The sequence below is a fragment of the Cheilinus undulatus genome, linkage group 22, assembly GCF_018320785.1.
Source record: "Cheilinus undulatus linkage group 22, ASM1832078v1, whole genome shotgun sequence".
Classification (NCBI taxonomy): domain Eukaryota; kingdom Metazoa; phylum Chordata; class Actinopteri; order Labriformes; family Labridae; genus Cheilinus; species Cheilinus undulatus.
In genome coordinates, this window is record NC_054886.1 from 24,151,655 (window position 1) to 24,170,453 (window position 18,799).

Genomic DNA, 18,799 nt, shown 5'->3' on the forward strand with positions numbered 1-18,799 from the left:
AGCAAAAATATCTCAAGTATCCCCTCAAAATCCCCCCCCCCACACACACACACACACACACACACACAGAGTATCTGCCAAGGAAAATTTGGCCCTTGTAGAAATGTAGTGTATGAGCCCTAGACTAGATTGTGATTTTTGTTGATCTCCTCAGTCAGGAACCTCCAGCAGACACGAGTTTGCAGCTTAGTGTGAAGCTGTCAAGATGAGAGTTGGCCCCTCCAAGTCTAAAGCCATGCTTCTCAGCTGGAAAAAAGTGGATTGCTCTGCCCTGGTGGGGCATAAATCTCTCCCCCAAGTAAAGGATTTTATGTATCTCTGGGTCTTTTTTCATAATGAAGGATAAAATGAAGCGTGAGATTGGTGCAGCATCAGCAGAACTGCAAAAGTTGTGCCAACCGTCATGGTGAGATGGAAGGCGAAGCTTTTGATTTACCAGTTTACTCATGTTCCAGCCCTCACCTGTGGTCATGAGCTTTTGGTGACGACTGAAAGAATGAGAGGGCAGTTGCAAGCTGCTGTTTCCCTCCAAGGATGGTTGGCTCAGCCTTGTAGATAGGGAGAGGAGTTCAAACATCAGAGTGGAGTCACTGCCCCTTCACATTGAAAGGAGACAGTCTAGGTGGTTCATGCACCTGAAAAGGATGCCCTCTGTTTTGAGGTCTTCTGGGCAATCCCAGCTGAGAAGAGACCCCAGGTTAGATCCAGAACTAGCTGGAGGGATTATGTGTTTTTAAGCCAATATTAATCTGTTCTCAACCACTCCTCATGGGACAGCTCGCTGTTTTTATGCTACTTCCCCAGACTAAGCAGTTGTGCTCAGTGACATCAGTACATAACGCTTTAGTGTGTAGCCCCACCCTTTTGGGATGGATAGGTAAGCTTTGCACCCCTAAGGAAGGGTGCCAAAAGGTAGGACAGTACAGGTCAGTTATTTGGGACAATTTCCAACTTTTTAAAATGGAACGCAAATGAACGAGCACTGTGCAGCTCAGTGTAAATAACCTGTACCTATGCCCTAAGGCCTGGGAACACCTGGAGATTCCCCATGAGTAGTTGGGAAATATCAGTTGGGGGCAGGGGTATCTGGGTCAATTTGCTTAGCCTGTTGCCACCACAGCTTAGCTGCAGATAAGTGGAGGGTTGGATTGATGATTTCTGACCCTGCTAGGATGACAGAATTTGTAAAATCAATGACTTATCTCTCTGTTTCTTGTGTTTCCTGTCTTTGAGGCCCAATTCTGACTCATTTGACTGAATAAATTCAATCTACAACCTTATTTGAAGAGAACGAGAAGCAAACTGTAACAGGTGAACTGAACAGGTGTAAGCTGGAAATTCTCTACTGAGATTTACAGTCCAAGGCAGTGTTTTTTTTTTACTTTTTTGCCCAAGGGACACCTAAAATTGTACCAAAATCTCAAGTGACACCATATTCATATCCATGCTAAATAGCCCCTTTAACATTTTAAAGCATCTATAGTAGTCTTTGTGTTGTTGTAGTAATAGCGTAAGGTTCCCAGGGTACACTGAGGAATGCCTTAAGGTATACCAGTGCTTGGCACACCATTTGAGAACCACTGATTTAAGGGTGAACATAACAGCTCAAATAGCCAAGCTTAATTCTCACATCTCACTTGTTTTGTCTTTCAGACGGATGCTGCTTGAGCCTGTCCCTCAGGAGTTCTATGTGTGCTTTCATGACTCGGTGGCCGAGGTTCCCGTAGAGATGGCCTTTAGGCTCTCCTTTGGTTTGGCCTTGTGACACACCATCGCCTCAACACACAGCCAAACGTGGGTGGTATTCTCAGGAAAACAGTATGAAGTGTGTATTCAGCTTCACAGAAGTTGTCGCAGTTTCTGCAGGATGTCTTATCAGAGCTCCAGGAGTCTGAATCCTTTCATGTGCCTGTGCATTTCTGCAGATAACAGCAGAGCGTAACTGAGGGTTTGCAGCGGTAATAGAGGGGATGAGTGAGTCATTTTTGTGCATGTTCAAAGACAGTGAATACCTCAGACATTTTGGGTAAACCTCCAGCTGACCAGACATTCAGGTTGCCTTAAAGTTCCCACAGTTGGACCAATAAAATTATGCTGCTGCCTCTCCAACATCTCCTTACTGAGTAAAAGATGATGTAAAGATATTTTCAGTTTGTATTCAGTGTTTGAAAGGCATTTAATTTTCTAAATTATTTGAATCTGTACAGTTTTGTATGAATATGGGGTCATTTGTTACAAATAAACAGTGAGATTACAGAAGAAATACGTTCTCTTTTATTCATCAGCTTATGCTCAGTGAGTTTTAAACATCATTTTAACATTGCTGTTAAATAAGAACAATTAGAGAAACCTTAGTCACTTTCTCAAAATATCTACAGTATTATTATTTTGTGTGTGTGTGTGACAAATGGAGTACTATCAAAGCAACAAAAACCTATTTATGCCGTGGTATCTAACATTTTTTCAAAATTTAAAACCCTTTTCTGAAAACAGAATTACCTTTCTTTGGAAATGTTAACATTTTAGGTGGGTACACTGACTTCACTCTAATGGAAAAGAATTGAATAAAGAGGTCAAAATAGGCAAAAATTGGTTAAATTGGGCAGAAAAGGTTTAAAGGAGCAAAAAAGTTGCAATGACAGGGCACAAAAGTATTTATAGTGATAAAAAGTGGCAAAGAACTACAAAAAAGGTAGTGAAAAGAAGTAACAAAAGGGCTAAAATAGCAAAAAATGTGTTTAAGTGGCAAAAACTAGGTTAAAGGGGCATAAAGTAGCAAAAAAGGAAAAAAGTGGCAAAAATGAATATTTAGTGGCAAAAAAAAACTGCAGCGGATGCCATGAATGTTATGTTGTATTCTATTAATTTTGGATCATTCTGATACATCTGAACACTGAACATTTCAAGTTTTAGTTTGAATGACATGGAAAGCTAAAGAATAGTAAAGAGAGGCAGAGTGGGAGTTGTGAAGTGTATTAAGAGAGCCGAGGTAAGTGCATGTTTGATATTGAACCTTAAAAAAAGCAAATCAAAGTTAGTTGTAATTATACGTTAAAAGAAAGTGGATGAAAGAAACTACAGTTTGTGCCAGAACTTTGTTCACAATGGCCTGCAAAGCCTCCATTATTTATTTGTTGACCATAAAGTAATGCACAGACTGCCAAAAAATAAATTTCCAAGATGCGGATTTGCATGAGATTACCCATGGACTTCTCAGTCTTGCTCTGGAACATTTACCTTACAAATTACAGTCATGCTTGATTCACATGGGATTAAAACAAGACATCCTAGGCAATTCTTACAAATTACCTGAGGTCCCCAGGTAATGCTAATCCAGAGCTTTAATAAGTTAAGAGACAGTGGGATATGATGAAATCTTCATGAAAAAACATGTTTTTAGCATGTCCACGTTGACATTATTTAAGAGATAAAAAGGTAACGTCACTAAAATCCGCTCAAACTGAAAATTCTCACAGGAGCTTTAATATTCAGAGAAGATAATTGAATCACTACAGGAGAAAGCATGATTGTAGACAAAGCAAATGAAAGAAGGAAAAAAGTAAATTCACGTTTACACAAAGGTTCTGGTAAACTCAAACTGGACCTTAGACCGCTGTGCAGCCACTCTGTCTGTATAATTTACATTTTACTGATATAACGGAGCGTGTGCTCCATCTTTATTTCCCACTGTACAAATAAAACTAAATCCTCCTCCACTGAGGTCGCAGGAACTGTTCTAAGTTTAGGCTGTGCTCTGAACCAACAGCAGGTTCCTTTTGTAGCACTCCAGGCTGCACAGCGGGACCCCGGTCTTTGAGCACGAGTACTTCTTCATGTTGGTGCAGCCGCTGACTCCACAGTTCACCGGGGCTGTAGGAGGAGGATAGGGGGGTGCTGGTGTCGGAGCGGCGACTCCAGTGGGGAAAGAGATGGCCATTCCTTGAACCGAGTCACTGTACCGAACCATGGGGACCTGACTCTGTTTGGACTTCCTCTCTCTCATGCTCTTGATCTTGGCCTTGCTGGTTTTCGTGAGTCTCTCGATCGTCTGGTTCTTGTTCTCCTCAGCTTTCTTGGCGGCCTGCAGGCGGCGCTTTCTGGCTCGCTCCTCTCGCTTCTGCATCATCTCTGCTGTCATCTCCTTCTCCTTGTAGCCCATAGGGAGCTCCAGGAGGGGCTGACTCTGCTGCTTGTGGAGCAGAGCTTTCTAAAAAAAACCAGACAAAACGGCAAAAAAAATTCAGGGATCTGCATATTCTACAGCTCATTAAAGAGTAACTTAGATCACTTTTTTGGATGAAAACATAAATATGAGGATTTATTAGTACTGTTGATCTTAACATTTAAATACAAAGTATTCAAATTCTACATTTTTTAACATTTAAATTTTGCATAGCAACGGCCCTCTACATCTAATTTTTTTTTTACTGTTCTACTGGCTCATCTTGTGCTCTGTAATGTATGTGGTGCCATAAGTCACCATTCCCCACTTTTTCCACAACAGTTAACTCCACCTGTTAGCAGCCACATCCAAAATTCCCAGCTCCACCAGAGACACTGCTGTTCTTCTCTAGGAATGTGTGACTTGACTATATAACTTTAATTCACCATTCATTACATCTTTTGTTGACAAAAGCTGCTGAAATCACAAGAACCTGCAGTAACAGAGAAAATGCAGAAACTTTGTGCCACAAGGTGGGATCAGCCAATCAGAGATGCTGCTGTGACCCTATAGGATCATGGAAAATGTAGTGCTGTTGACTGAGATCGCAAAAAGGCCATGTGTTTTTTAAATGCAGTTTTAACATATGAAACTGTGTCTTCTACATCAGGGGATCCCAAACTGTTCAGCCAGTGACCCAGAAATACCAGCACCAGGGATCAGGGACCTCCACCATCCCTAGTGGTGGTTAAAGCGTATGATACTGCACAATTTTTCTAATAATGGATCAAATATACAACTTAAAACCATCTTAAATTTCGTTTTTGTTTTTGGAAAGCATCCCGTGGCCCCTGCCTTGTGTCTCACGACCCCTCCAGGAGTCTTGACCCCCACTTTGGGAACCACTGTTCTACATGACCATATATCATAGTTTTACACTCAAGTAGCTCTTGGTAAGTCTGCCATGAATGGTTATGACATTATGTTAAATAATCAAATCTAATTATTAAAGTGGCACAGACTGAATGATGTGGCTGATAAGGGACAGTAGGAAGGAGGGAGCAGGTGTGTCCTCTCCCCCTTTTTTTGAATGCCTGGGTAGATGAACTCAGCTCTAACTGTAGGGTTTAGTTGCTCTTTAAGAGTTTTTAATTCATAATTTTTCCTCACCTGTCGGGCCGTGAGCAGAGACTCATCCACCTCCTTCTTCAGCTCTCCGTTGTCATCAAGCTCGCCTTTCTCCAGGGCATCCAGCCACCTCTCCTCCTCATCCACTGGTCCACCTAGCATCGAGTCCGAGTCCATGTCAGGCAAGGGGGACGTTGCCAGGTTGCTGTCCTCGTCTAAAGAAAATAGACCAAATAAATGTGATTTTAAGGCTGAACAAGTTCCTTTACTTAATATGGTCAGAATAAGACATGTATTCAGGTTTTAATTTGGATTAAAAAGAGTAAAAAATGGCCAAATCCTCATTGATTAAGGCTGTAATTTCTCTCATTTCAGGTGTTGTGTATCGTGACTGATTATTTGTCCAAAACGGGTCTTGTTCCATCCATGAAACATCACCACAAGGGCATCACAGACATATGAATGGATTTTACTGTTCTTTTAGCTATTTGACTCCAAGTGAGAGTACCAAATAAATATGTCAGCATGTAAATGTTCTTTTAGGACTAAAAGGAAAACTATGCATTCCTTAAATTTGAAATTTAGCACTGCATGTGGTTGCAAGATTCTTCAGTATTTTAAGTCAGTATGCAGCCTCCACTTTCACTCACCCAGCCAGGCTCTGTACTGCTCCAGAGGCACAGAGGGCTCATCGTCATCATCCTCCTCATCGTCGTCGTCGTCATCATCGTTGCTTACATCACTGTGAATAATCATTAGAGGAGACGGAGGACAGGCCACACCAGGATGCACGGTGAAGGTGGGAACACTTTAAAAGAAAACGGGAAGTGAAAAAGTCGCTCAGACATTGGCTGTTATTGAAAGAAAGCCCAGACATGTTTAATCCCGTCTCACCTCTTGGTCCCGAGCGTCTGCCCGCCCAGTTTGATCTTGAGTCTGAGCTGTGGAGGAGGACGAGGCACGACCACAGGCTCAGGCTCAGGCACCTCAGTGAAGCTGTGGTGCTTCTTCTTGTGCTTTTTGTGTTTCTTGTGTTTTCGTTTGTGGATGCTGTGCAGGCTGGGGCCGCCTTCACCTTCAAGAGGAAAGCCAAATAAATACAATCGACATCTACAACCTGCTGGATTTAATGAGTTTTCTGATCTAAATTGCCATTTCCTACAGCTACACAAGTCTATGAGTTATATTATTACTATTAATCTTTTATTATTGCTTTTGTAGCTATAAATCTTAGATTATTCTCTTTTTGTCCCATTTGTTTTACTCTTTTTTTCTGTTTGTTTTCTGTTTCCATTGACCTCATAAGTCCACACATGTAAGAGGATAATAGAAGGAATGTCCATTGAGAGTTTAAGTACATTGCTTTAAATGTTGGGAGAATTTGCAATTAACTTTTTAGTAATTTTCATAGAAAATTAGGAGAATTTGTTTGGAATGTTTGGGAGAAATTTTCAAGTATTTTCATGTAATTGTAAGGGGCATATGTGTATTTTGGAGGGAGTTTCATTGGATGTTTTGGGGAAATTTTGCTGTGGAATTTTTATGCATTTTCATGTAATACTAGGAATAAATTTGTAATACTTGGGGGAATTTGGTCAAATTTTGGGGGGGATTTGTCTAATAATTTTTAGGCAATTTCATTGGAATTATTTGTTTAATTTTTTAGTGCCCTTTGAAATTTTTAAGAACTGTCAGGGAATTTGTTCGGATGTTTTGGGGAACTTCTGTCATTTTTATGGAATTTTGGGGAATTTATGTTAACTTTGGAACATTTAGGAGCATTTGCTGGAAATTTTTTCAGGAATTTACATGGGAACTTGAGGTATTTTGGCATTGAAATGTTTAGCTTTCATAATAACATTTCACTAAAAGTTTTTAGGGAGTATTTAAAGAAATTAAGGGTTGCTTTATGGGAAACTTGAAAAAATATGCTTGAGAATTCACACTAAGTGATTTCTTTGAAATTTTTGAGAATTTTAGTGTTTTTTGTAGAGAAAAATGTCCAAGAAATGCTGAACGTTTAGTGGTGATTGTGATGCTAGGCCTGAACAAGTCCTTGAGGACCATCATCAACATAACTCCACCATACCTCTCTCAATGTCTGACACATTTTTTTTAACTGAAAGAAGACCCCCAACAACTGACCCCATCCAACCCCGTCCCAGAATTGTATTTTATACAGAAACGGGACCTTTAATAGATTTGTGGACGTCACCTTGGTCAAACTAATTCTCAGGTCATCAGATCCTGTGTATCCTAAATCAGTGGGAGAAACTAAAAATGCATTCCCATCAAAAGATCAGGTCTCAGGATGTTAAACGCCTTATCCATGGACTAAAAGTTGTTGATCAAGCGGACACAGTACAAGCTAAAATGCCATTTTTATTATGACACAACCGGGCGCACATTTTAACATTTATGTCAATAATAATTTAGTATTAATCCCGCATACTGACCAAGGAACCTGGAGTGAATCATGTCCTTCTTTTTCCCCATTGAAGCGACGAGAAAGACGTAAATACAAGGACAGGACAGGCAGAGTTCAGCTCTACATAGCCGAAGAAATGTCAAAAGTCCGAAAGAAGATTGTGGTATCTCTGCAAGAGAAAAAAATACATTCATGTACAGATTTATTAATTTAGCTTTATTTGACGTGAGTGAAGTCGGCAGCTGTACGCAGATTTAACTGCACGAAAGACTCACATTTTTTTATTTCATCATGCAAAGACACACAGCATTTGCATTGGATTTAATGAGCTCCTTGAGTAAAAATATCACTAATAGGACCAAAACAGTTAGCTTGAACTGTACCTCATTTAACCGGAGCATCCTTCATATTTGTCCTGCGTTCACAGCTACAGCCGCCATAACGGAATAAACAACTTTAGCGAATGCAATGGCTAGATTTACAATATTCTTAAAACATGTGCCAATTTTCAACCTCAACGGACGAATTTAACGTAGTGTTGATTACATGCCGTTAGCAAGTTATGCTAACAACAGTGTAGCTCTTTGCGTCATTTCCGGTCCGTAAGACCCGGTTGGCTGACCACCAGTGGGTGAAACGATTGAAAACCGTTATTGTCAGCCAAAAATGTTTATTATTTTGTTGCAGTTTTGTTTTCTAAGACTAAAGTGTCATGTGAAACTGTTTATTGCTATGAAAAACAACGCAGGGAGTCGTTCCGTAAAGCAGACTCACCGGTTTTTAATAAAGCTCGGGTAATGTAGTTCACGTGACAATGACGGCCGTTAATTGCGTCATAACAAGAAATACATTAACCAGAAGCCCCCGGGTCGGTGGAGCGGAGATACGCAAGGTCAGTTACACAGTCGAACGTCGCAGAGTTAATACCGTAAATACTGTTAAATTTACTACATTAATTCAGCATGACATGTTGAAATGTTAAATAAAGCATCATTAACAGTTTGTATCCCTGCTAATGATACTATTACCTCACTCTAACACAGTTTAATGTTAATTTATAGCACCTAACTTTACCGCAAGAGCACGTTTGATTTAACATTAGCAGCATGCAAGCTCTCATTTGATTACACTGTAGTACTTGAAGTGGGAGTAATAAAGAGTGTGTTCTTTTTTCGACGTGAGTTAATGTTTTATGTCTTTTCTTTTGTGACACTTTTATGGAAAACTAGAAGATAGAAGCAGAAGCTCTCATGTTCAGTTTACAGAGATTTAGCAACAGGTGTTAGCTGAAAATACTCCCAAACACTTCCACTATCCATTAGTTTGTGAGTTTATAACACTTGTAATTTTTAATATTGAAGGAATCATCATGAATTACGCTCGGTTTCTGACAGCTGTCAGCGCAGCCAGAAAGCCCTCACCCATCAGGATGCTCAGTGAGTATTTCTGAGTCTATATCTGCTCAAAATCAGCAAAGCATGTGGTGCCTATAAAAAGTATTCACCTCATTGGATGTTTTACACTTTTATTGATTTTATAAATCTATCAGGGTCACTATAATTTGGCTTTTTTTTTTCTTTTTTTTTTTACAAAAAAGAAAACCTCTTAATATCAAAGTGAAACCAAATTTCTACAAAGTAATGTCAGTTAAATTAACATATGTCATGTAAAATAAGTGACTGCATAAATATTCATCCCCTCTAAAGTGACTAACCTAATTCAGCAGAGGTTCAGCCAGCTGGTGCTAGTAGTCTCACAACTAGTGAAATGGGGATCCCCTGAGTTCAGTTAATGTGTCTCAAGTGATTGTAGTGTAAAGACACCCGTGTCTGGAACGTCCAGTGACTGGTTCATCAGTATTCCTGGCTACCATTACACCATGAAGACAAAAGAACACTCCAAGAAACTCAGAGAAAATGTAATTGAAAAGTACAAGTCAAAGGATACAAAAAAAATTCCACTGAACATCCCCAGGAGTTCATTGAAATCCATCATCAAGAAATAGTAGGAATATCGCATATGTATAAATCTGCCTAGATCAGGCCATCCTCACAAACTGAGTGACCGTGCAAGAAGGAGACTAGTGAGAGAGGCCTCCAAGACACCTATGACTACTCTGAAGGAGTTACAAGCTTCAGCAGCTAAGATGGGAGGGACGCTGCATAGTGCATACAACAACAGTTGCCCAGGTTCATAACCAGTCAAAGCTTTATGGGAGGGTGGCAAAGAAAAGGCCACTGTTGAAGAATACTCAGATCAAACCATGGTAAAGTCGAATAAAGTTATTTGGTCTAATATGACCAAAATGGTGCTTTTTGGCCATCAGACAAGATAATATGTTTGAAGGACACCAAACACTGCACATCACCACAAACACACCATCCCTACTGTGAAGCATGGTGATGGCAGCATCATGCTGTGGGGAGGCTTCTTGGAAGCCAGCCTTGGTAGGCTTGCAAAGGTAGAGGGTAAAATAAATGTGGCAAAATATAGGAAAATCCTGGAGGACAATCTTATTCAGTCTGTAAGAGAACTATGGATTGGGAGAAGATTTATTTTCCAGCAAGACAATGACCTGAAGAATACAGTGAAAGCTACACAGAAATGATTTAAAGACAATGAGGTGAGTGTTCTGGAGTGGCCAAGTCAAAGCTCAGACCTCAATCCAATAGAGAATTTGTGACAGGACTTGAAAAGGGCTGAAGGAGTTTGAGCAGTTTTGCAAAGAAGAATGAAGTGAAATTTCAGTGTGCAGATGTGCAAGCCTGATTGAGACCTGTCTACACAGAGTCAGTGCTGTGATTGCAGCCAAAGGTGCATCTACTAAATACCTACTTGAAGGGGGTGAATATCTATGCAGTCACTTATTTTACTTTTTGTATTTATTTAATTGAGATTAATTTGTAGAAATCTGTTATCACTTTGACAATAAAGAATGTTTTTTGGTCATTTGTCTTTGTCAAAAAAAAATTATAATGACCATGACTGATTTATAAAATCAACAAAAGGGCAAATCATCCAAATGGGTGAATACTTCTATAGGTACTTCCTTATGCTATAAAACTCATTTAGAACTGAGACAAGCAGGCATCTCCAGTAGTTTGGACTAGAGATTAATTTTATCTAAGATTTTTGACATTTTACAGACAAACTTTTCAGTAAATTACAAAAGCCCCTGCAATACAATTTCTTGGTGTTAATTCCTGTCAGTTTAAGATTATACGGGTACTTGTTACTTGGACAAAACCTTTAAAATGAAGGTTTTAGAAACACTTTTTGGCACAAAGACAGGCCTTAAAGATTAGATTGTACCAAGATGTTGAAAGCTTCATAAAAGAATCATTTCCTGACTTTAGAATAGTGGAAAGAATAGTTTTTAAGATTTGAAATCACTCTTTTAACAGCTTTCCTGTTCTGTGATTTATGCCACTTCTTCTAACCGTTCTCTATATAAAGATATGGTCACTGGTTTGCTACCAAAGCACTATCAAATGTAGAGTAAAACATTTATTCAGTTTTCTGACTAGATTTTACCACATGAACAACATGTCTATTCTAATGTTGTCATTTTAATATGTTTGAGGTTGTTTACTTCTAACTGTTGTGTATCTGTTGTGTGTAGCTGAGCTGCAGCAGCGCTCACCTCCGTCCCTGATCTCTCTGGCCGGGGGAGCACCCAACCCCAACACCTTCCCCTTCCAGTCAGCAACCATTAAGGTGACGAATGGAGAGTCTGTTACATTTGATGAGACGGTGATGAAGAGGGCTCTTCAGTACTCGGCTTCTAACGGGTAAACATCAGGACGGGAATCCCAAGAGTGCTCATTTTCTTAGCGCCAGTGACACTGATAATGGGAAAGAATTAAATACAGACCTGTCCTGCTGGCTGAATTTAACTGTCATAGAAAGAAAGCATGTACTTTTTGAGACCTTTTCTTTTAAATTAAGAGATAAAACTTTATTATGTCAGAACGTGTTGCACTCAAAGGTTATCGTTCTTCTGCAAACTTTATCTTTTTATGACCACTTCAGAGCATTCAGGTATCCACCTGCAGCTCCCAGTAATATTTGTGTAGTAATGAGTCATAAAAGACACTGATAGAGTGTTTGTTTGTGGATGTGATAGCCTTTTCTATGTGTGCAAAAGGTACTATTTAAGGTGTCATGTTTTTTCTATTTAGAATCCCGGAGCTGCTGACGTGGATGAAGAACCTGCAGAAGAACCTCCACAATCCACCAACCGCCAGCTACACGCCTGAAAACGGCCAGATGGACATGTGTGTGACCACAGGGAGCCAGGAGGGGCTCTGTAAGGTACTGCTGCTGAGCAGCTTTATGGTTAAAAGTTAAAACATGTGGCAGTAGAGAAAACAAATGCAATTAAGTGTACATCTTCTCATTGCACTGATTCCTATTGACTATGTGTGCTTTTTAGGTGTTTGAGATGCTGGTCAAGCCTGGGGACAACGTTCTTCTGGATGCACCCACATATTCAGGAACACTTGCAGCAGTGAGAACACCTTCTGTTTTTAAAAACACACATTTACTCAAGCTTTCCTGCCCTTTAAGTTTTTCCTTGCCCTTTGTAGCTCCAGCCACTTGGCTGCAACTTAATCAACGTTACCAGCGATCAGCACGGCATGATACCTGCAGCCCTGAAGGAGGTTTTGTCTCGGTGGGATCCCTCAGAGGTCCACAAGCCTGGCAGTGATGCTCCTAAGATCCTCTACACCATACCCAATGGGGGAAACCCTACAGGAGCCTCCATGACGGTTCAGAGGAAGCAGGAAGTGTATGAGGTAGATCATGCTCTATATATAGCTATCAATCTTTTTTCATTATCTAAAGCATTAGGTGTATTTATAGAGATTAATCCACCAATAAGAAAACACTTGGCATCAGGTAGAAACCTTAAGTAGAATCAGATTCATGGGTGAATCTCATCTGCTACGGTATAGAAAATATAAAGCTCTGAAGTATATTTTAAAGAATATCTGATTGTGCACATCTAAATAAGGCTTGTATTGAAGCTAATTTCCCTGCAGACTCACTCTTTTAACCTTTTTTGTACCAGCTGGCCCGGAAGTATGACATGCTCATTATCGAGGATGATCCTTACTACTTCTTGCAGTTTGAAAAGGTAACAAACAGCTACTGCATCATAATTTTTAAGGATTAAAATGTAAGCACGGCTCTCTGTTTTGTTACTTTTTAGGGTCTGACAGCCATGAATTAAAGTTACATTACAAAATAATTTCTTTATTCTTCAGCCATGGGCTCCCACCTTTCTCTCCATAGATGTTGACGGAAGAATCATCAGGACAGATTCGTTTTCTAAGATATTGTCTTCAGGGTAAGCATGTCCGTGCTTTTACCCACTTGTAAAGCTATTATTCACATCCACATACAGGGTTATAAAAGTACATTTTCATGTGTTTGTGTGTTTTATTTTTTAGCTAGATAGATAAATGATTAAACTTGAGGAGTAAATATTACACATGTGTAAGTGTGGAGGATTTTTTATGTATTAATGCAAAACCTTGTTTATATTTAACTTTTCTCCTGTGGGCTTTTCTTCCAGGCTGAGGATCGGTTTTGTGACCGGACCCAAACCTCTGGTTGACAGGGTGGTTCTGCACATCCAGGCCTCCACCATGCACACAAGCACCTTCACACAGGTGAATGAGCTTTGGAATTTTAACATGACCACACCCCGCTCACTCGACTGTTTGCACTGCAGGTTTATTTGGAAACAGCCCTCGGCTTCAGAGAGTAACTTTGTCATTGATTCATCTGCTTTTAATCCAGAGAGGAACAGACTGGAGGAGACTGTTTTCCATCATAGGGAATCTGGATGATTTTATGGCAGCTTAAATCAGCTTTGGTTGCTAAATCCCAGAAAAATGCGCAATATGAAGGGTGGTTCAGCCTTCAGTCTCTTCATACATAAACTGCCAACAGTGAAGCATATTTTTAAGGAGTCATCACACTTTTGTAAACATTTTGAACAGATTTTCATCACTTGATGTTGTTTATTTGTCTGTGCAGCAGATGCAGAGGAGTTTTTAATACGAAGAAAAGGAGGAGCTTAATTAGGATCTGCTATTTTCTTCCTCTGATTTAATCCCCACCTCTGCCTTTTCATCTAATCTGCACTAAAGTGTTGCAAACACGATTAAAATGCATGCATGAATTTACAACTCCTGTGCATACAGGAATAACAAACACGCCAGCATCTCAGCAGGAGAAATAGGTGTGTCATGATAAAGCAGGACTATTGTGCTAGTTTGAACAGACTCTTTCACAGTCAAATCATTTGGAACCTTTTTTAAATAATACATTATATAACCTGTGTCCTGCCTGATTTCAGCTCATGGTGTCTCAGCTGCTGCACAGCTGGGGGCAGGAGGGTTTCCTCCAACACATAGACAGGTACCTGACTTCCTTGTTTTCATCTGCTAGACTGGTTTGACTGGTTAAGAAGATAATTTGATCCACTCAAAAATGCCTACAATGACAATAAAGTAGCACTAACACTCAAACTTTTTCTGTCCTAAAGGGTGATTGAGTTTTACAGAACACAGCGTGATGCCATGATCAGCTCTGCAGACAAGTGGCTCAAAGGTTTGTAATACAAAAAAAAAGTTTATGCTAATCGAAGCATGGTTTCAGAATTATCTAAAGAAATCCAAAAACACACGAGAAACAAAGTCATTGATATCCATCAGTCTGGAGGCATTACTAAAGCTTTAAGACTCCAGTGAACCACTGTGAGAGCCATTATCCACAAATGGAGAAAATTTGTAACAGTAGTGAACCTTTTCAGGAGTGGCTGGCCAACCAAAATTACTTCAAAAGTGTATCAACGACTCATCCATGAGGTCACGAAATAACCCAGAACAACATCTAAAGGCCTGCAGGCCTTGTTTTACTCAGTTAAAGTTCATGATTAGACAGCAAGTAAGAGACTGGGCAAAAATGGCATCCATGGGAGAGTTCTAAGACAGAGCCACTGCTGAGCAAAAGATCACAAAGGCTCATATCACATTCGCCAAAAACATTTTGATGATACCAAAGATTTTGGGGAAAATATGTACAGATATATTTGGGAATAAAGGCTATCTTTCTGAAGATTCATCTGTCCAAAGGTTACTTTAGATGGGAGGGGATGGGCAACTTTTAACTTTACCGCCAATGCCAAAGGGCCAAACTGTTACACATTATTGGATATTGATATTGTAACCCAGTGTTTACAAATAATTCAATGAAAGGAAGAATATTGCTTTTTTGATCATTTATTATACCAACATTTATGTTTTTGAACTCAAGTGCAAATAGAAATATTTGATTTAATGAGAAACACACAATTAGATTAATTTTAAGCTGCTTTTTGAATGCAGTTAATTGATATTTTATGTGTATATTTATTTATTTTAATCTATTTAAACTACTAAAAAGAAAAGGAAAATCATTAAAAACAAAAAAATAAAAAATAAAATGAATACAAAATAAATTAAAAAAGAAAAATAAAATGAGTAAATTTTAAACAAAAATAGAATTATTGAGAAATGAAATAATAATTGAAGATAGAATAAAGAAGTTAATACATTTATTTCTATGTTTCTAAACAAATAAACTAAGAAATAAATTATTAAAAGTATTAAAACAATTTAAAGTTAAATATAAATCAAACATAAACAGAATAACATTTAATAAATCAAAAGAAATGGACATTTTCATTTTGTTCTAATCAAAAAAATGAATAAATAAATAAAGGACTGGCCATATAGCAGTAGTGAAAGACTATGAGAGAAATGTTTCTTTTTTCATGTTTTCACGGCACATTTTGTGAGGTTGAGTGAGGTGGAAGGTGTGTATGTGGCCCACCGGCCACCAGTTGCCCACCCCTGCTTTAGATTACACAGACACTTGTAGAAGTTGATATTCTGTAAATGTTTGTTCTTTCTAGCCATTAAGAATTAGTCAAACACATTTCAGAATGAGGGGTTGCAATAAAAAAAGAGGGCCTCATTATGTAGATATTGTTGCTTTGTTTTTTTTTTTTAATTTATTATTAGAGTATGTGTGACAGTGTTGGCTGTTTTTCTGTTTTTTTTTCCATACAGATATAAAAAGGTGAAGGTAGAAGAAATAAAAATATTCAGAAGTTGGTGAATGTAATATTTTCTGGCAGCCACCACCTAGTGGCAGTTTTGGAAACTGCACATTAAAGGAACTGCATGTTTATAAACCTTTATTTGTGTGACTTCAGCTGCATTTTGAAGGTCTAAACTGATTTAAATGAGTAGGTGTGATGTAGGTTTAGTCATTTTGAAACCTTTAAATGGAGCACAGAAGGGAAATCCTGCTGTTTCAGTCATGAGAGTACACAGGCAGGCTCTTTCTTTCATTCTCCTCTGAATTGTGTGTTTTAGATCTGGCAGACTGGCACTCCCCGTCTGCAGGCATGTTCCTGTGGATGAAACTCAGAGGCATAGCCGACACCCAGCAGCTCATTATGGAGAAAGCCTTGGAGAAAGAGGTCAGCACACCACAGTTTTATCCCTTCCTGTGAATTACTTCTATAGAAAACCCAGTCATTTCTGTCTGCCGAAGGTCAACACAAAAACCCACTGTGCTACAATATTCTAACAGCAGGCTACCCAAAATGCATTTTGGTAGTTTGTGCTCTCGGGGTCTCTGTTTGTCGGTGGACATTTTGCACTGGGGTGAGGCGGGTTTTCTGCCTGAATAGAGTGTAGGATGTGTGTGTAAAGGGCCTATTATGTGCACTGAGTGGGTTTAGCTACCGAGCATTTACCCTCCCACACACTCACACACACACAGTGTTTGTTAATCCCTGCTAGCGAATAGCTGATTAGACGTGTATGAACAAGAGTGGGTAGAACCAGGCTTTTCCAAGGTCTGCAGCGTCAGTGTCTCTCCTGAGTCCACAATATTCAAACATCACACAGCAGACATGAAAGACTCCCTGATAATTAATCAGCTCAGATTTAAAAATTCATTAGAATCCCCCTGTTAGTGCTTTATCTTCATATTGATTATGGGTGCAACAATTGCCCTTAGATTTACTTTTTTTGACAAGCTTTGGATGACAACAACAATGCTATTTATATTTATTATATCTTCTGGATATACAGCAGTCTACCACCAGCAGTTGGTTAGCTAAATCAAGCACACAAACTACATTTACCCTACGCTGTCAAAAGTGGGGAAAAATACTAATACCCCTAAAGGCCCAAAAGAAGATTCAATACCTCTTCTAATGTTTATCCTCTAATGTTTAACACTATTGCCCATCTAGTCTACATGTGTTATGTAGACCTGGAGAAGACTTATGACTATGTCCCACAGGGGGTCAGGGGGTACTGCGGGAAAATGGGGTCCCGAGGCTGCTGCAGTGAGCCATCAGGTCACTGTACAACCAAAGTGAGAGCTGTGTTCGCATAGGCACAAATCTGGACATGTTCCTGGTGCATGTTGGCCTCTGCCAGGGCTGCCCCCTCAACTCTGGTTCTGTTTGGGATTTTCATGGGAAGGAGAGTTTTTGGTTGGGTGACCCCAGAATTTCATCTCTGCTATTTGCAGATGATGTGGTTCTGTTGGCTTCTTCAACCTCCAACATGCAGATGGAACGAGGGTCAGCACCTCCAAGTCCAAGGCCTTGAAACTTTGCTTGGCTTTAACATGGAATCTTTGCAAACTCTTAGCCGGCTTTCATGTGTTTAGCACTGAGAAGCTTCCGTCTTGCCACTCTACCAGAACCCCAGATCAGCTGAGGGCTGCAGTGATAGTTGTCCTTCTGGAACTTTATCCCATCTCCATGCAGGATCTCTGGAGCTCAAGTGAGAGTGACCATCAGGTTCTTGGTTCTCTCTTACTAAGGCTTTTCTCCCCTGATTGTTCAGTTTGGCTGGGAGACCAGCTCTTGGAAGAGTCCTGGATGTACCAGACTTCTTCTACTGTTCCCTTGGGAGCCTTCAGTGCAGTTGACAAATTTTGTAGCCTTCTCCAGATCTGGGCCTTTCAAAAATCCTGTTTTTGAGTTTTGCAGGCAGATCTTTTGACCTCATGGCTTGGTTTTTGCTCTAATATGCATCGTCAGCTGTTAGGCCTTCTATAGAGAGGTGTGTGCCTTTCCAAATCATGTCCAATCAATTGAATTTACCACAGGTGGGCTCAATCACAGTGTAGGAACATCTCAGCAAAGATCAAGAGAAACTGGAGGCACCTGAGCTAAATTTCCAGTGTTCTTACAAAGGGTCTGAATACTCAAGTCAATGTGATATTTAGTCTTTAATTTTTCATAAATTTGTGTCAACCAAGGGAAAACCCTAAAAATGACTGATATCCCAAGTGAAACAAGCCTTCTATATTTGTTTTGTTTAAGGTGTTGCTGGTTCCTGGAGGAGTCTTCATGATCAACAGTAGTGACCCCTGTCCTTATGTCAGAGCGGCCTTTTCTCTCTCCACACCAGAGCAGATAGATGAGGTAGGCATGCCCACACTCATAGAAACATAGATGCATACGCCTAAATGAAGACTAAACTGTCAAACATTTGTCCACAGGCTTTCAGAAGACTCTCAGCTCTCATCAAAGATGCTTTATGATCAAAAACTCATCTCTCTAAAAGATGCTGAATTTTTGAAGTAGTTGGAGCCATTATGTTGAAATGTAAAATAAAATTTTAATCTATTTTATTAAAAGTGTGTAATTTTGTGACCATATCATACCATAGCTCTGTTTTAATATACTTGTTTGTCTTCATTCTTGTTTAAGGGGGCTGCTAATCATTGAAGTCAGTTCTGTTTTGTCTTAACTGTTGTGGATGGAAAGTTGAACCACTTGATTTTTTTTTTTTTTTTTCTATTTTAGCTAGATGTTTGTCATAGCGTTTGTTTTTATGGCTGCTCTCGAGGACACAAATTCTGATTTAATAGAATCCAGGCTCAGTAAAGATGTTTTAGAGAGTTGCAACTTCACTAAGTATCAATGTATTTTAGAGTCCTCCAGCTAGTCATGAACCCTTTCTGTGCTTTCCTGGATTGATAAATCTTCT

At 39.5% G+C, this 18,799-nt stretch overlaps 3 protein-coding genes across 8 annotated transcripts in view; 2 read left to right on the forward strand and 1 right to left on the reverse strand.

The window, feature by feature from the left end:
- intu (inturned planar cell polarity protein) overlaps positions 1-3,321 on the forward strand; it is a 31,412-nt gene extending 28,091 nt beyond the window's left edge. For all 3 annotated transcript variants that reach the window (XM_041778991.1, XM_041778989.1, XM_041778990.1), the window contains exon 17: positions 1,654-3,321. In XM_041778991.1, the coding sequence (XP_041634925.1) occupies positions 1,654-1,765 (112 nt within the window). In that variant the 3' untranslated portion in view covers positions 1,766-3,321. The remainder of the gene's footprint in view (positions 1-1,653) is intronic.
- Positions 3,322-3,461: 140 nt separating this feature from the next.
- On the reverse strand, positions 3,462-8,452 carry ino80b (INO80 complex subunit B). The gene is made up of 6 exons (XM_041778997.1): positions 8,102-8,452; positions 7,747-7,887; positions 6,185-6,365; positions 5,941-6,098; positions 5,333-5,505; positions 3,462-4,207 (listed from the first exon to the last, which is right to left on the reverse strand). Exons 2-6 carry the CDS (start codon positions 7,784-7,786, stop codon positions 3,743-3,745), a joined length of 1,017 nt encoding a protein of 338 aa, XP_041634931.1. The 5' UTR covers positions 7,787-7,887; positions 8,102-8,452; the 3' UTR covers positions 3,462-3,742.
- Positions 8,453-8,512: 60 nt separating this feature from the next.
- Positions 8,513-18,440, forward strand: aadat (aminoadipate aminotransferase). 4 transcript variants are annotated; one of them, XM_041778993.1, is made up of 14 exons: positions 8,544-8,610; positions 9,080-9,154; positions 11,341-11,509; positions 11,900-12,032; positions 12,154-12,228; positions 12,308-12,517; positions 12,793-12,858; positions 12,989-13,071; positions 13,300-13,396; positions 14,089-14,150; positions 14,278-14,342; positions 16,154-16,260; positions 18,130-18,231; positions 18,309-18,440. In XM_041778993.1, the coding sequence occupies exons 2-14, from the start codon at positions 9,088-9,090 to the stop codon at positions 18,348-18,350; spliced, it is 1,278 nt and encodes a 425-aa protein (XP_041634927.1). In that variant the 5' UTR covers positions 8,544-8,610; positions 9,080-9,087; the 3' UTR covers positions 18,351-18,440. The 4 variants fall into 4 exon arrangements, with proteins under 4 accessions (XP_041634930.1, XP_041634927.1, XP_041634928.1 ...); XM_041778994.1 differs by having other exon boundaries at positions 8,591-8,646; XM_041778995.1 differs by lacking the exon at positions 8,544-8,610 and adding an exon at positions 8,768-8,895.
- Positions 18,441-18,799: the final 359 nt, after the last annotated feature.

Excerpts from the sequence above, each read along its gene's own strand:
- ino80b (XM_041778997.1), bottom strand. The coding sequence starts at position 7,786 with ATGGGGAAAAAGAAGGACATGATTCACTCCAGGTTCCTTG. Across the intron at positions 6,366-7,746 it reads GATTCACTCCAGGTTCCTTG|GTGAAGGCGGCCCCAGCCTG; the intron begins GTCAGTATGCGG and ends TTCCTCTTGAAG. Across the intron at positions 4,208-5,332 it reads CTCTGCTCACGGCCCGACAG|AAAGCTCTGCTCCACAAGCA; the intron begins GTGAGGAAAAAT and ends GGTTTTTTTTAG.
- aadat (XM_041778993.1), top strand. The coding sequence starts at position 9,088 with ATGAATTACGCTCGGTTTCTGACAGCTGTCAGCGCAGCCAGAAAGCCC. Across the intron at positions 12,859-12,988 it reads ACTTCTTGCAGTTTGAAAAG|CCATGGGCTCCCACCTTTCT; the intron begins GTAACAAACAGC and ends TTTATTCTTCAG. Across the intron at positions 13,072-13,299 it reads TCTAAGATATTGTCTTCAGG|GCTGAGGATCGGTTTTGTGA; the intron begins GTAAGCATGTCC and ends CTTTTCTTCCAG.